Here is a 14,184-nt window from a genome sequence, read left to right on the forward strand (position 1 = left end):
GATCAGTTTTAACTTGATACAGCTTGACATTCTTGCTGGGTTTAAAATGTTCATGTAGAGAAGATGACAAAAATAAACATTCAAAACCATATAGCCAGCCTTTATTTGGATACTTCTTTAATCTTATTACAGGAAGTACCATAATAAGAAATTAAATCAAAGCAGCAAAACATAAAATAAATTAGAGAAAAATGATGAACTTTGCTTGATGCAAATATGATGCCTTATTTGAAAATATTCCTCTCAGCCACATAATTTGGTCCCTAGAAAATGAACCAGGAGACACTTAATATAAAAGGCTCTGAAACTTAGTGTGGCAGCAAGTCCTTGAAGTCTGTGTAGCATCCACACCAGTGTTAAGCAATTTATCACACAGTGTTGGACAGTGAATTGTGCAAAAATTGATCAACATTGAGCCTCTAGTCTTTAGAGATCAACAGGTAGAGCATATCTCATCTTCAGCGCTTCCCGAAAATCCTCCTGCAAAGAACAATTGAAAAGCTTAAAGCATGTTATTTTTACATTTAATCATTTAGCAAACGATTTTCTCCAAAATGATGTACATTGAGAAAAATACGAGTGCATTACATCAACTGAAGGTGACTTGGGTGCAGACGTGTGATTTTAATGTACAGGCAGTCCCCGGATTATGAACAAGTTCCGTGTCCTCAGTCTAAGTTGGAACAATTAGGTACCCACCATACTCAACAGTTTGTCAGATGTCTTATATGGTGTACCTTTATGCATAAAACACACTTCCAGATAAACTAAAACATCTTTAACAATACAGTAATAAATGTAACTACAGTATTTATAACAAAGACATAGAATGAAATGTTACCACTGTCATGATGAACAGAGGACACGGAGGAGGCTGGAACCAAGTGCAGGATCATTTATTCAGAATTAAAGACTAGACATGGTCAAGAGATACGGCGGGCACGCGTTAAAGAGACGTGGAACGGGCTGGGGAATGAAGAGGGAGAGGACTTGGAAGAGCAAAGCAAGGTAGGTTTGAGAGCACAGATGGAATGGTTGTCGAGTGAGATTCCGCTTATAGCCGAGTGCTCCAATTGAAGATGCTGGTTGAGGTGTGGTCGTGACAACTACAGTATTTATAATAGAGATTGTGCGTGTCCACACGTGCAAAACAAAAACTTTAATGTTAGCTTTTCCAGTGTTCGTTGGCATTTCACCTTTTTCCGATTGGTTTATTATTTCCAATTTGGTTTCAATCGTGATTGTTTTCCTTTCCTTTGGTGCATCACATTTATGCTATGGTGCCATAGGTTAGGAGGGTAAAAACAAAAAATTAAAGCCAAATGCAGTAACATGAGACACTTAACAGCAACGTGGTCTGACTAAAAAAAGGGAGTCTGTCCCTCCTTGGGCCGACGAACTGCTGTAGATGCAGAATGTTTTGATGAGCGTCACAAAGTAGCACCGGTTTATTACGAATAATTGTATGCAACTCGAATTTTAATAAGCTTAATATATCAACTTTTCATCTGATTGTTACTTAAGGGTGACAAAAATAACTTCCAGTCGGTAAGGGGGTGGTTTGTAACTATGGGTTGTATGTAAGTCGGACATTCGTAACTCGGGGACTCCCTGTAACTGGCAATTTAGAGTCACCAGTAAACCTGGACAGACTATAACATGCAAACTCCACACAGACTAAGCTGGATTAATATCTACACTTGGACAGCCCGGATGCTGTGAGGCAGCAGCACTACCTCCTGTGCCACCACCGTAAATATAATTACCAAAATAACTAGAAAGTGTCAGTTCATAAATAAATTAAAAGAGAAAAGATAACATATTACAGATGAACAGCAGTGGAGATGTTGGGAGACAATGCTACTAGTTACTGAGACACCAGAATGCCTCTCAATCTATTGCTAGGAGACACATAATACAACAAACAGAAGACAAAGCTTACTGCTTCTGACAACTCCTCTAGATATGGAATCAACTTCAGGAGCTCTTTATCCTGCTCATCCCCAGTCCAGCTCTGAATTGGGATTCTATTCATCTGCTGTAAGCAAAGAAAAAAAGAAAAAAAAAAAAAAAAAAAGTATAACATGTACATCAAGGATAAAAATCATTTCTCAAAAGACATACATATTTAAAGATTCTGAAACCCATACATACATGGTAAGGGAAGGTATGAGGAGCGTTGTCCACGGCTACAGTTTTGGCCAGGTCCCTTTGCAGAAGGCCCAAATCCTTAACATAGTGGCCAAGAACACACAAACAGTCCTCTTGATACAAACAATGCCTTGGAGGAGAGAAAAGAAAGAAACTGGAACAATGTATTCAGAGCTCATCAGAGATTGTGTGGAAACCTATAAACAGCAGCACTTGGAACAGATACATGACCTTGTGCATATAATTGTACTAACATCTTTTTAAGGAGTCATTTTCAAACCAACACCTCTAAAGGAACATATTTTCTATGCTCTAAGAATATTCTCATGCACCCAAATAATTTGAATATTAGTAGTAAGTAAATGATTCGGATGATGTCCTACAAAAAGACTGCAAAACCGTGGTTTCAAAGACCTGGAGTACATACAAGAAAATCAAGAAAGTTTCCCCCTCTCCACTGAAATCTAAAATAACTGTGAGCACTAAATTTAAAAAGAAGAAAAAAAGACATTTCTTACCTAAACAACTTTTTTTGGGGGTCCAAAATGTTCAGGATCTTCTCTGCATACTCTTTCTTTGCAGAGGTATAAACTAACATCTTCCAAAGGAAAAATAAGTTTGACGTCACAGAAAGTGAATCAATGTGTGCATTATTAAACTGAAGAGGCAGATTTTTTTAAATTATAAATAACCAAACTTACCTCAAAGATTTTTGACATGCTTTGCAAAAACTCTTTCACGTGTGGTCTCAGTTTCATGTACACCTATGCAAAGAGAAAAAACAAATCACTAGTGTCTGAGAGTGAAGACATTTAGGACTTTCGTAGTACCTTCATAATTATAGCTTTATTCTGACTTAACTTTTGTAAAACGAACTGTCAGCTTAGAGGAGGACTCATTCAAAAGTAAACTGAAGTGTAGACCGGTCTGGATTCACTTACTTTGTACTCATGGTTTTGAAAGAATATCCTAAAGGTGTATTCTGCATCCTCAATAACACTTAAAGAGGTGAACACAAGGGTCTCATCCTACAACAAAAACACAAAGAAACAGCATTCCTAATTACAGATCTCAGTACAAAAATAAAAAGAATGTAAAGTATAAAATCAAACTGAAGAGCAGTAACTGTGTTACCAACAAATCAAAACTATTAGTAGAAGAGCATTCCAAAACAAAATAAACTTACAAGATCTAAAACAAGTGTGGCTTTTGGGGTGCTTCTGGTTCTGAGTGGAATGTCTCGCAGAAAAGGCTTTGATGTCTGAGACTGGGACTGGACATTCTTAATGAAGGTGTACCTTGAACAAAACTTCACAGTCAGCTTAAAGCGTTTCATAGATCTCATCTCTAACATTAATGTATAAAGAAAGCATACAATAATACACAGGGAAATATGTTCAACCCCTCGTGCCAAAATCAAGGCAAAGCAAATCGACTCACGGGTTAAAAATCTCATCAGCAGATTCCTCCCCTGATGGGGGAAAGAAGCCATATCCAAAAACGAACTGCTGTGGACTCAACATCCCATCTTCAGGAGACTTCACAGCTTTAGGGAGAAAGGCAAACTCATCTATTAGTGTCATAAACTGAGAAGGAAAAAACATTATTTATAAATACAGCATGGCCCCTATTTCAACCTTAATTGGGAATTGGTTCATTGCTCAAAAAGAATGTGATACACAGTAGGTGAGGAGCTCATCATCAATTCTACATTTCCATGTATTCATTTAGCTGACACTTCTCCAAAGTTACTTACAATTATTTACCAGTTTATAGAGCTGGGTAATTTTTACTGGAGCAATTTAGGGCAGGTACTGTGCTCAAGGGTACTACAGCTGGAGGTGGGATTCAAACTTTTGGATCCAAAGGTAGCAACTGTAACCACTATGCTACCAGCTGCCCTAATTCTATATGCAACAGGTCATGTAATAACGGTAGTGTTGATCAAGCTGAATGCTATGAGAACTACACGTCTCCATCCATAACTCTCTCTGCTTACTCTGAGCTCTAAGTCACTTAGAGCAACTTCATGCTCCTTATAGATGATAATTTTGGCCTCATCCAACTCTGACCACAAGTGTTCACTTCTAGGATGAAAAGGTTAAGAGGTTATGGTCCTCTCCAGGTGAGCGAGACATCAACTTCACCAGTGAAGGATTTCAAGTGTCTCTGGGTCTTGTTCACGAGTGTTGGATGGAGGGAATGGGAAAGTGAAAGGCATACTGAAGTGGTCAGAAGTTCTTTGGACACTGCACCATTCACTAGTAGTGAAGCAAGAGCTGGGACAAAGGGTAAGTAGTGTATCTAGCAGTGTAAGTCACCGCAGTGAATAAGGTATGTGGGCTAGTAACACTTCATAGTATCCATTGTAAGTCATTTTGGAGAAAAGCATGTGTCTGCATGGGTTTCCTCCCAGAGCCCTAAGACATGCTGTTCAGGTGAACAGGTGACTCTAAAGTCACCTGTCGTGTGTGTATGTGTGAGAGTGACAGAGGCTGTGTGTTTCACTGATTTATGTATGAGTAACCCATTGTAAGTATTGTATATAGCACAGTAAGTCACCTTGGGTGAGTAAGGTGTGGGCTGATAGTAATACTACACAGTGTTCATTCAAAGTCATTTTGGAGAAAAGTGTCTGCTAAATGAATAAATGTAAATTTAGTGGATGTACCAGTAATTGCCTTGCACTTTAAGGACCAAGGTTTGAAGCCCATCATCTCCTGCTGTATTATGCTGGAACAAAGTATTTACTCAGAAGTGATACTGCAAAAATGACCTAGCTGTAAAAATGGGTAAATTATTGTAAGTAGCTTAGTACAAAAATGTGGTATTGTATGTTGCTTTAGAGAACATTATTAGCTAAATAAATAAATAATAATTATGAAATTGTAACTTGCCTGGAGAATGGTAATTTAAAGTCTTCTCACTATCTTTAGCTGGAGTCAGGAAGCGCACAATGGGGGAGTAGATGTTCCTCACAGGGCCCTTGGGAGAATCGCTGTGATCATCCTTGAAGCGCACCTTGGGTTGTCGGGAGCGAATGGGGGTCTTAAACTCTGCGTCAACTAGGAGACAAAGCGGGTTCATTTCTCAGAATCCAGCACATTCGTTTGCATGTACAAGTCGATGTGCTCCACTGAAACCCGAGAGGCCTGGATGCCATGGGTTCTGTCGTACCATCGCTGTCCTCTGAGGTGGCAGCCCTCCTCCGGACTCGAACCCGCGGCCGGCGGCGCCTCACAACGGTGGGGGCCCCCTCGTCTTCAGAAGGATGTGCGTGATGGTTGTCAGGAAGCGTCTCCTCTTTGCTCTGGACACGAATATAGGACAGAGGGACAACAGGCAGGGTCATCCAGGGTCACAGAGGGACCGAGTCCAGTGTGAAGTGACAAACACACGTGAGGTACACTGGGCCTCAATACTAGCTAGGTGTGCAGGCCTCGAGCAAACAAAAAAAATCACGCACTCCATTTGCAAAGAAAGCACTATTAGTAGTTTTTTTTTAACCAAAAAATCTATTTTTAAAGCATTCTCAATCCTCAGGCAGGCCAGCTCAAGGAGTAAAACATGATTATGCTCAAATACCTCTCTCTCTCTCTCTCCCTCTCTCTCTCTCTCTCTCTCTCTCTCTCACACACGTCACATTTTCATTCTGTCATGCAGCGACACGAATAATAAGGTTCGTAAGGAGTTAATATTTCAGTTTTATAATAATGTTCCAATATGTTCAACCTTCGTTTGGTCGATTCTGCTCGTCACTGCTGTTCCGTTCTGCTGCTGCTGGCCGTCGTCGTCGCGCGCGCTCTTTTTCCCGCCGGTCGCGCGCTGCCGCGGCCGCCTCGGTGTGGCCGCTTGAGTGACGGAGATCCTCCCGGATCTAAGAATCATTTCTTCAGGATACTAAACTCATCCGCCAAATTAAATCTGCTGCCTGAAGAATCCTGGAGAGTCAGATATTATGTTTCCGCTCTTCGATCCCGGAACTGGCTTTTGTTATTTAAAAATACCGCTCGTGAGTCGTAACGTCATATCCTATACAAGATAGGGAAGAGCCACTCCATGGCAGAGAGCCTATGAACGGGCATAAAGATCTGCACGGCGCCCCCTACAGGCCTGGAATGTGGAAACACGCACTGCATTGCACTGGCGAGGAGGTTATTCAAGTGTCTTTGCCTGAAGTGGTGGGTTAATTCTTTTGAAATAATTTTTATTTAAGATGGAATTATTTAACCATTATTTTAATATTACAGCCACATTTTGTTTTGGTTAGTATGCCCGCACAATGTGACTACTCGTAGATGTTCAGCCGCCTGTGCTATAGGTGGCAGTAATAGGCAGAAAAATGTGCAAAAGACTCTTAGGCACGATGACGAGGAAAAGCGGATGTAAGGAATTCACGCGATATTTGGAAGAACGAGACGGGACTTCTCTTGAACTCTACTAAGCAAAATGGTGGGTGCAAGTATTCAAAACGATTCAGCAGTGAGAAAATCCAAGTCCATCGGGTTAATGTAATAGACTTTTTTGAGGAAATGAAGCTGGCAGAATAAGAGTTAAATGTTTGCCGATTTTGTAAGCCTTAAAGGCTTAAGACTTAGTTAAATAACTTAGATAATATTATTGTTATAATGTTTTCACGGAATTCTTACGTTACTCACCCAGAACATGATGAGACTTTAAACCTTCCTATGTCTTATGTTATTGGTAAACGTGCGGTGACGTTGTGGCGAACCTTTCCTAAGCGCTGATGTAGTTAAATGGGTTGCCTCATGAAATAATTTGCTGTTAGAAACTTCAACTTGGATAGCCAGTCTCTTTCAACTGTCTTTTTTAAATTTTTTAATTACACTACAGTACTCCCCCGCTTATCTGCGGTTTTGTTACGTAAACTCTGAGAATTTTAAATTGAATATTACAGAAATAATTCACAAGTTTTAAATTGCATGCTGTTCTCAGTAGCGTGAATCATCCCTTTGTCCAGTGTATCCACTGTCATTTTTAATAAAAAAAAAAAAAAAAACTGTATTTAAAAAAATCAATACTTATGAGTACTTGGGCATTGGTCCTTAGTTTTCTTTCTACTTCATTTAAAGTTTTTCCTGGCCAGCTGTGGCCTACTGTGGTCCAAGAGCTTTGGTTCCAGTATTTTCTAATTTAACGTTCTTTTGATAAGATTATACTTTAGAGGTACAATCTTAGAAAAGTGGCTGTTGCCACTAATATCTCTGATTTCTGCGGAGCAGCATCTTCCCACTCTCCTCCTATGAGCACCCCGAGTAACTTTGTTTCACTTTCTTCCAGGGGGTTTCCTAGATCTGTGGCCAGGAATCGAGAGAATAAGTCTTTTCTTTAACTCAACCACTCAAAAACTTCCAATCTCTGTCTCATCCATTTTTTAGATGTCCAAAAGAGATGAAAAGTAGTTTCCTTTCCACCACCACAGAAGCGACAGATCATCTTAAATCTACTATAAATTTTACCTGTGGCTTCAGGTAGCCTTTATTTTATGTAATAATGGCCCAAAAGCGCAAGACTAGTGATGCTGGCAATTCAGATATGCCAAAGAGAAGCCGTAATGTGCTTCCTTTAAGTGAAAAGATGAAAGTTCTCGACTTGATAAGGAAAGAAAAAAAATCATATGCTGAAGTTGCTAAGATGTATGAGAAGAATGAATCTTCTATCCGTGAAATTGTGAAAAAGGAAAAAGAAATCCGTGCTAGTTTTGCCATCGCACCTCAAACTGCTAAAGTTACGGCCACGGTGCGTAATAAGTGCTTAGTTAAGATGGAAAAAGCATTAAATTTGTGGGTGGAAGACATGAACAGAAAATGTGTTTCAATTGACGGTAACATGTTGCGTCAGAAAGCATTAAGACTATATGAAGATTTTAGCAAGGGATCCCCTGAAATGAGTGACACCAAGCCATTTACTGCAAGTAAGGGATGGTTACACAGATTCAGGAATAGGTTTGGACTGAAAACTATAAAAATTATTGGGGAGGATAAGTCTGCATGTGAAGAAGCTGCGACCACATTTCCAGGAGAATTGAAGAAGTTGATTAAGGAGGAATTGGAAGAACTTGTTCAGTCACCTACAGAGGAGGAGGAAGATGAAGAAGAAATTGAAGCAGAACCAGCAATGTGGAAATTCGAAACACTTCGGCAAGTTTCTGTACAGAGTAGTGGTGCTGGCAATTCAGACATGCCAAAGAGAAACCGTAATGTGCTTCCTTTAAGTGAAAAGGTGAAAGTTCTTGACTTGATAAGGAAAGAAAAAAAATCATATGCTGAAGTTGCTAAGATCTACAGGAAGAACGAATCTTCTATTCGTGAAATTGTGAAAAAGGAAAAAGAAATCCGTGCTAGTTTTGCCATCGCACCTCAAACTGCTAAAGTTACGGCCACAGCGCGTGATAAGTGCTTAGTTAAGATGGAAAAAGCATTAAATTTGTGGGTGGAAGACATGAACAGAAAATGTGTTCCAACTGACGGTAACATGTTGCGTCAGAAAGCATTGAGCTTATATGAAGACTTCAGCAAGGAATCCCCTGGAATGAGTGACACCAAGCCATTTACTGCAAGTAAGGGGTGGTTACACAGATTCAGGAATAGGTTTGGACTTAAAACTAGAAAAAATACTGGAGAGGCTGCATCTGCTGATGAAGAAGCTGCTTCCACAATTCCAGGAGAGATGAAGAAGTTGATTAAAGAGGAATTGCAAGAATTTAAGTCTTCTACAGAGGAAGATGAAGCAGAACCAGCAATGTGGACATTACAGAAACTTGACGAAGTGTTTCGAATTGCACAAACGTTAAAGGACAAAGTTATGGAATATGATCCTCGGATGGAACGCAGCATTAAAGTCAACTGTATGATCACCAAAGGATTACAACCACTGCAGCAACATTTTGATGAGTTAAACAGAAACAGACAACAACTTCCAATGACAATGCTTTTCCAAAAGGTTTTGGCAAAAAACCCTTCAGCTATTGAGGATCTCCAACCATCATCATCACTTGATGATCCAGGATCACCTAAAGCAGATGATCTTCCTCCTGTCGTATCATCAGAAGGTCAAAAGTAGCATAACACTACTTCGCAACACCTACGTCATTCGCCTCACTTTACCTCATCACGTAGGCATTATATCATCATCACAAGACCGAAGAAGGGTGAGTACAGTACAATAAAATATTTAAAGAGACCACATTCACATAACTTTTATTACAGTACACTGTTATAATTGTTTTGTTTTATTACTAGTTATTGTTGTTAATTTGGTGGGTCTGGGGTTCTAGTCCTGCTTGGGGTGCCTTGTGGTGGACTGGCATCTTGTCCGGGGTGTATCCCCTCGGCCTCCAGCCTTGCGCCCTGTGTTGCCGGGTTAAGCTCTGGTTCGCTACAACCCTGCTCGGGAAAAGCAGTTTCAAACTGTGTGTGTGTGTGTGTGTGTGTGTTAATCTCTTATTGTGCCATCCATCTTTCTCCGCTATCCGGGGCCGGGTCGCGGGGGCAGCAGTCCAAGCAGAGTCCTCCAGACTTCCCTCTCCCTGCACTCCTCCTCCAGTTCCTCTGGGGAAACCCCAAGGCGTTCCCAGGCCAGCCAGGAGACATAGTCTCTCCAATGTGTCCTGGGTCTGCCCCGAGGCCTCCTCCCAGTGGGACAAGCCTGGAACACCTCCCCAGGGAGGCGTCCAGGAGGCATCCGGAACAGGTGCCCGAGCCACCTCAACTGGCTCCTTTCGATGCGGAGGAGCAGCGGCTCTACTCCGAGCTCCTCCCGGGTGACTGAGCTCCTCACCCTATCCCTAAGGGTGCGCCCAGCCACTCTGCGGAGGAAACTCATTTCTGCCGCTTGTATCCGCGATCTCATTCTTTCGGTCATGATACAGAGTTCATGACCATAGGTGAGGGTAGGAACATAGATCGACCGGTAAATTGAGAGCTTCGCCTTACGACTCAGCTCCCTCTTCACCACAACAGACCGGTACAATGACCGCATTACTGCGGACGCCGCACCGATCCGTCTGTCAACCTGCCGCTCCATTTTTCCCTCACTCGTGAACAAGACCCCGAGATACTTAAACTCCTCCACTTGAGGGAGCAACTCCCCCCTAACCCGGAGGGGGCAATCCACCTTTTTCCGACTGAGAACCATGGCCTCGGATTTGGAGGTGCTGATTCTCATCTCCGCCGCTTCGCACTCGGCTTCAAACCTCCCCAGTGCACGCTGCAAGTCTTGACTTGATGAAGCCAACAGGACCACATCGTCCCCAAAAAGCAGAGACGAGATCTCGCGGCCACCAAAACAGACACCCTCCGTTCCCTGGCTGCGCCTAGAAATTCTGTCCATGAAGATAATGAACAGGATCGGTGACAAAGGGCAGCCCTGGCGGAGTCCAACATGCACCGGGAACAGGTCTGACTTACTGCCGGCAATGCGAACCAAGCTCCTGCTCTGGTCATACAGGGAACGAACAGTCTTATTGTGCCTAATTTGTAAATTAAACTTTATCATAGGTATGAATGTACAGGAAAAAAAAAAACACAGGATATGTAGAGTTCGGTACTATCCACGGTTTCAGCCATCCACTGGGGGTCTTGGAATGTATCCCCCACAGATAAGGGGGGACTACTGTCTAACAAAATTCAGTTTCTGCAACTCTCCTTGTGTGATGCAGCATAGAAATACAGAACGGTTCAAATACCGAATATAATATTCAGCAGGATCCAAAAAAACAATAGATCAGTAGCAGAATAAACTACAGAATAAACAGTAGCAGGAGATCTTCTGACCTAGAGACAGTATGGAGTCTGATCACTGTGGGACACATCATAGCATTTCCTTTGGTGTCAGCAACAAAGTGCTATATTGTTACTGCTGCTCTAACCTCTACAAGTTGTCTCTGTGTTACACTGTTACCTTGTATTTGGCACATAATATGTTGATTTTTCTTTCAGGCTTAGTTTTCTATGGTTTAGCAGAGCAGTTTGTGTGTTTTAAAGATGTACAATGCCACATGTTTTCTTTTTTTTTTTTTTTTTTTGTACCTGTGTAGCTAAGCATCAAATGTGAGTCTCGATCGATATGGCTGGGTTGATTGGATACAGACTTAGGAGGCCTTTTCAATCAAAGCATTTAAAACTTTTTCAGTTTCCAGGTTAACTAGTCATGTTGAATTTGCACCATTATCTTTAGCAGATTCTAATGGCAGGTTATTTTAAGCTATCAATATTGGTTTGCAGGCAGATGTTGAACAGAAGAAGAAGCGTACTTTCAGGAAATTCACTTAGAGGTGTGGACCTGGACCAGCTTCTGGACATGTCTTACTAAGTTGCTCTATGGCTGCCATCACTGGTTAGTGAGTTTTAGCAGGAGGAATAATTGTTCCTTATTAGACACCTAAAGATGATCTTTTCCCTTCAGTGAGCACCTGATGCAGCTGTACAGTGCTCGTCAGCGGCGGAGATTGAACCACGGTCTGTCGCGCAAGCAGCAGTCCCTCCTGAAGCGCCTGTGCAAGGCAAAGAAGGAGGCCCCACCAATGGAGAAGCCCGAGGTTGTGAAGACCCACTTGCGAGACATGATCATACTGCCTGAGATGGTGGGCTCCATGGTAGGAGTCCACAATGGAAAGACCTTCAATCAGGTGGAAATTAAGGTGAGTGCTGAAATCTTGTGCATGCATGTCTTTGATATATTTCTGTGTGTTTGTAGAAGCACTAATGGATGTGTTACATTGCAGCCTGAGATGATTGGCCACTACCTTGGAGGGTTCTCCATCACGTATAAACCTGTCAAGCATGGTCATCCTGGTATCGGAGCAACACGCTCGTCATGCTTCATCCCGCAGAAGTAAAACTGCAATTTCTTGATGTAAATAAAAATTAAAACCATAAATCTTCTCAGTGCTTTATTTACTCATTTATCTTTAGTTTAATTTTCAAGTTGTCAGAAATGAGATGTTAAAAGTGAGGAAATTCAAGGCCTGTACCAAAAGTTGTGCACCAAAAGTGAACCAAGCCAAATGTAAGAATTTTTATGTCTCCCGTATAGCGGTGATATGGTTGAAGTGTCCCATAGTTGACAACAGAAGATGGAATAACATTTATTAAGTGATATAATATATTTTGTAACTTAAGGATAGATGTAGTGGCTATCATGCTGTTTTTGGTGTATTGATCACTTAATACAGTACTGTATCATTTCATCTCAAGAGTAATGACCAGCATCAGCTGAATTGCTTCCCAACACACATTTAGTGTAATACTGAACGTCTACAACTGTCCTGAAGGTAGAAGGCACCTAGTTTTGTAAGATGGCTACTATGGACTTAAAACATTTTAAGAATGTGGAGCAGTTGCTAAAATTAATGTACAGTCTGAAAAATACACAAAGTGTTTGTATTTTGTTGACACAAGGCTATCCATCAGTGTTACGAAAAACACTGTCTCTACTGCAATGAGGAAAAATGTGCTTGCAAGATTAGAGAACCTATTTTACCATTCTGCTCCCTACCAAAGGGCTTCAAAATCTGAGGAAATTGTGTGAAAATTCAGCAGTACTGTACGAGCTCACTAATTGTACATCCTAATCTACAACACACTCCAGCTGGACCCACGTCGCGTTGGGCTCGGGAGAACATTCGGTTCAGCTGGTGATTTTCCGGGTTCTCGATGCCCCTGCTTTCCTTCGAGCCATGTGTTGATCCCGTCTTTTCTGTGGAAGGAGTGAAATCCCTAATAAGTTCTGGGTATTCTGGGTTCTGGCTCTGTTGCACCGTGTTCTTGCTGCTTTGTGAGCTTGGGTGACCATCATCAGCCCATTCCAGTACTTCTCCTGAAGAGAAAAGGGTAACTGGTGATTTAGTCCCTCTACATTTTTTCATTCCTCATTTATGTTGAGGTTTTCTGAATATTCTTTGGAAAGCACTTATACAAAAAAACACAGTTTAGTAAAATACACAAACTTAATTTTATAATACATAGAATGTATTAAACAGAAATTTAAATACAGCTGTGTTCATTTTGCAATTTATCATTGTATGTCAGTTGCCAGTGTCTGAAATATTTCTCTTTTGCACGCCAGATAAGAAAAAAGTCAACCAACCAATATTTAAAATGCAGAAAAGCACAGTGAAAACAACATTTGTGGGTTTACTTTCTCTCTTCTGTCTAGTTCATCCCATGCAAGTATTGCTGAGGTTATCAAGCTGTATTCACCCATACCATAACATTTTTTTCTTCATGCTAAAATTAAATGTCAAACAGGCTGTTAACTCATGCCGAGTGGCATATTGGTGATAGCCGTCACTTAGCAATCTGAAGGTCTTGAGTTTGAATCTCAACCCTACTGAAGTACACTTAATCAGTTACCCTGAATTGCTACGGTAAAACTGACCTGCTGTATAAATTGATAAATCATTGTAGGTAGCTTAATATAAAAACCTAACGTTGTCAGTCGCCTTGAGCAGAGGACTCATCAGAGTAAGTAAATGCAAACGTTACTTACCAAGTGATTTACCATGTTGCTGGTTGAATTCTGCTGTAGAACGCTTGAGTCTCGAGCTCCCGCATGATGCGACCACCATTCGGATGAACTCACGGCCACATAGCTTCACGCGAGTGTCCTGCCCATAGGTCCTGTTGTAAACCACTGAAAGCAAGACTGCCAGAGATAGCAGGAACCTGATGTCCATGATGTACTTTTTAAATGAAAGATAAGCAACAAAAGACACGGGCAATGTGGCTTCGGTTAGAACTGGTCCTAGGATGTTGTTGTCTGTAAAAACTGCCAAAGAGCTTATATATTCCCAGAGAGCTATGTAACAGCTGATGCCGACCCTGGCAAGGAGTTCCACCTGAACATTTACGTAGCCTTGGCCAAAGGAATACATGTTCTGACCTTGGGATTATAACGTTAATGGTGACTCCTTCAAGGCTGGCTTGAGATAAAAAGTAAACAAACACTAGTTCTGCAGGAAACACTGTGTTTTTCCTGTCATCTTTTCCCCAGCGTACATAGCAAAAATGA

At 41.3% G+C, this 14,184-nt stretch overlaps 4 protein-coding genes across 8 annotated transcripts; 2 read left to right on the plus strand and 2 right to left on the minus strand.

Annotated features, from left to right (window-relative positions):
• Positions 1-185: 185 nt before the first annotated feature.
• On the minus strand, positions 186-6,129 carry LOC108935104 (CTD small phosphatase-like protein 2-B). The gene is made up of 11 exons (XM_018753395.2): positions 5,884-6,129; positions 5,329-5,461; positions 5,049-5,216; positions 3,592-3,697; positions 3,338-3,449; positions 3,093-3,179; positions 2,853-2,915; positions 2,670-2,749; positions 2,155-2,281; positions 1,943-2,038; positions 186-480 (listed from the first exon to the last, which is right to left on the minus strand). The coding sequence occupies exons 1-11, from the start codon at positions 6,037-6,039 to the stop codon at positions 427-429; spliced, it is 1,182 nt and encodes a 393-aa protein (XP_018608911.2). The 5' UTR covers positions 6,040-6,129; the 3' UTR covers positions 186-426.
• Positions 6,130-6,548: 419 nt separating this feature from the next.
• Positions 6,549-11,538, plus strand: LOC108935128 (uncharacterized). Of its 5 annotated transcripts, none has more exons than XM_018753445.2 (2): positions 6,549-6,603; positions 7,453-9,427. In XM_018753445.2, exon 2 carries the CDS (start codon positions 7,666-7,668, stop codon positions 9,232-9,234), a length of 1,569 nt encoding a protein of 522 aa, XP_018608961.2. In that variant the 5' UTR covers positions 6,549-6,603; positions 7,453-7,665; the 3' UTR covers positions 9,235-9,427. The 5 variants fall into 5 exon arrangements, 2 of the variants coding, with proteins under 2 accessions (XP_018608961.2, XP_018608962.2); XM_018753446.2 differs by lacking the exon at positions 6,549-6,603 and adding an exon at positions 6,621-6,662; XR_001966184.2 differs by lacking the exon at positions 6,549-6,603 and adding an exon at positions 11,397-11,538 and having other exon boundaries at positions 7,186-9,322.
• LOC108935130 (40S ribosomal protein S15-like) lies at positions 10,538-12,035 on the plus strand. Its single transcript, XM_018753449.2, has 3 exons — positions 10,538-10,569; positions 11,578-11,812; positions 11,897-12,035. The coding sequence occupies exons 2-3, from the start codon at positions 11,588-11,590 to the stop codon at positions 12,008-12,010; spliced, it is 339 nt and encodes a 112-aa protein (XP_018608965.1). The 5' UTR covers positions 10,538-10,569; positions 11,578-11,587; the 3' UTR covers positions 12,011-12,035.
• A 16-nt stretch (positions 12,036-12,051) lies between these two features.
• On the minus strand, positions 12,052-14,037 carry insl3 (insulin-like 3 (Leydig cell)). Its single transcript, XM_018753448.2, has 2 exons — positions 13,663-14,037; positions 12,052-12,990 (listed from the first exon to the last, which is right to left on the minus strand). The coding sequence occupies exons 1-2, from the start codon at positions 13,847-13,849 to the stop codon at positions 12,707-12,709; spliced, it is 471 nt and encodes a 156-aa protein (XP_018608964.2). The 5' UTR covers positions 13,850-14,037; the 3' UTR covers positions 12,052-12,706.
• Between the last annotated feature and the right edge of the window lie 147 nt (positions 14,038-14,184).

This window comes from Scleropages formosus, chromosome 3 (assembly GCF_900964775.1).
Source record: "Scleropages formosus chromosome 3, fSclFor1.1, whole genome shotgun sequence".
NCBI classification, from domain to species: Eukaryota; Metazoa; Chordata; class Actinopteri; order Osteoglossiformes; family Osteoglossidae; genus Scleropages; species Scleropages formosus.

Bases quoted from the DNA above. Each gene is read 5' to 3' on its own strand.
- LOC108935104 (XM_018753395.2), bottom strand. From the start codon at position 6,039: ATGATTCTTAGATCCGGGAGGATCTCCGTCACTCAAGCGGCCACACCG. The intron at 2,916-3,092 runs GTAAGTGAATCC...CTCTTTGCATAG, and splicing joins TTCAAAACCATGAGTACAAA to GTGTACATGAAACTGAGACC. The intron at 481-1,942 runs GTAAGCTTTGTC...TGTTCTTTGCAG, and splicing joins TAGAGGAGTTGTCAGAAGCA to GAGGATTTTCGGGAAGCGCT.
- insl3 (XM_018753448.2), bottom strand. From the start codon at position 13,849: ATGGACATCAGGTTCCTGCTATCTCTGGCAGTCTTGCTTTCAGTGGTT. The intron at 12,991-13,662 runs GTAAGTAACGTT...TTTTCTCTTCAG, and splicing joins GCAACATGGTAAATCACTTG to GAGAAGTACTGGAATGGGCT.
- LOC108935128 (XM_018753445.2), top strand. From the start codon at position 7,666: ATGGCCCAAAAGCGCAAGACTAGTGATGCTGGCAATTCAGATATGCCA.
- LOC108935130 (XM_018753449.2), top strand. From the start codon at position 11,588: ATGCAGCTGTACAGTGCTCGTCAGCGGCGGAGATTGAACCACGGTCTG. The intron at 11,813-11,896 runs GTGAGTGCTGAA...GTTACATTGCAG, and splicing joins TCAATCAGGTGGAAATTAAG to CCTGAGATGATTGGCCACTA.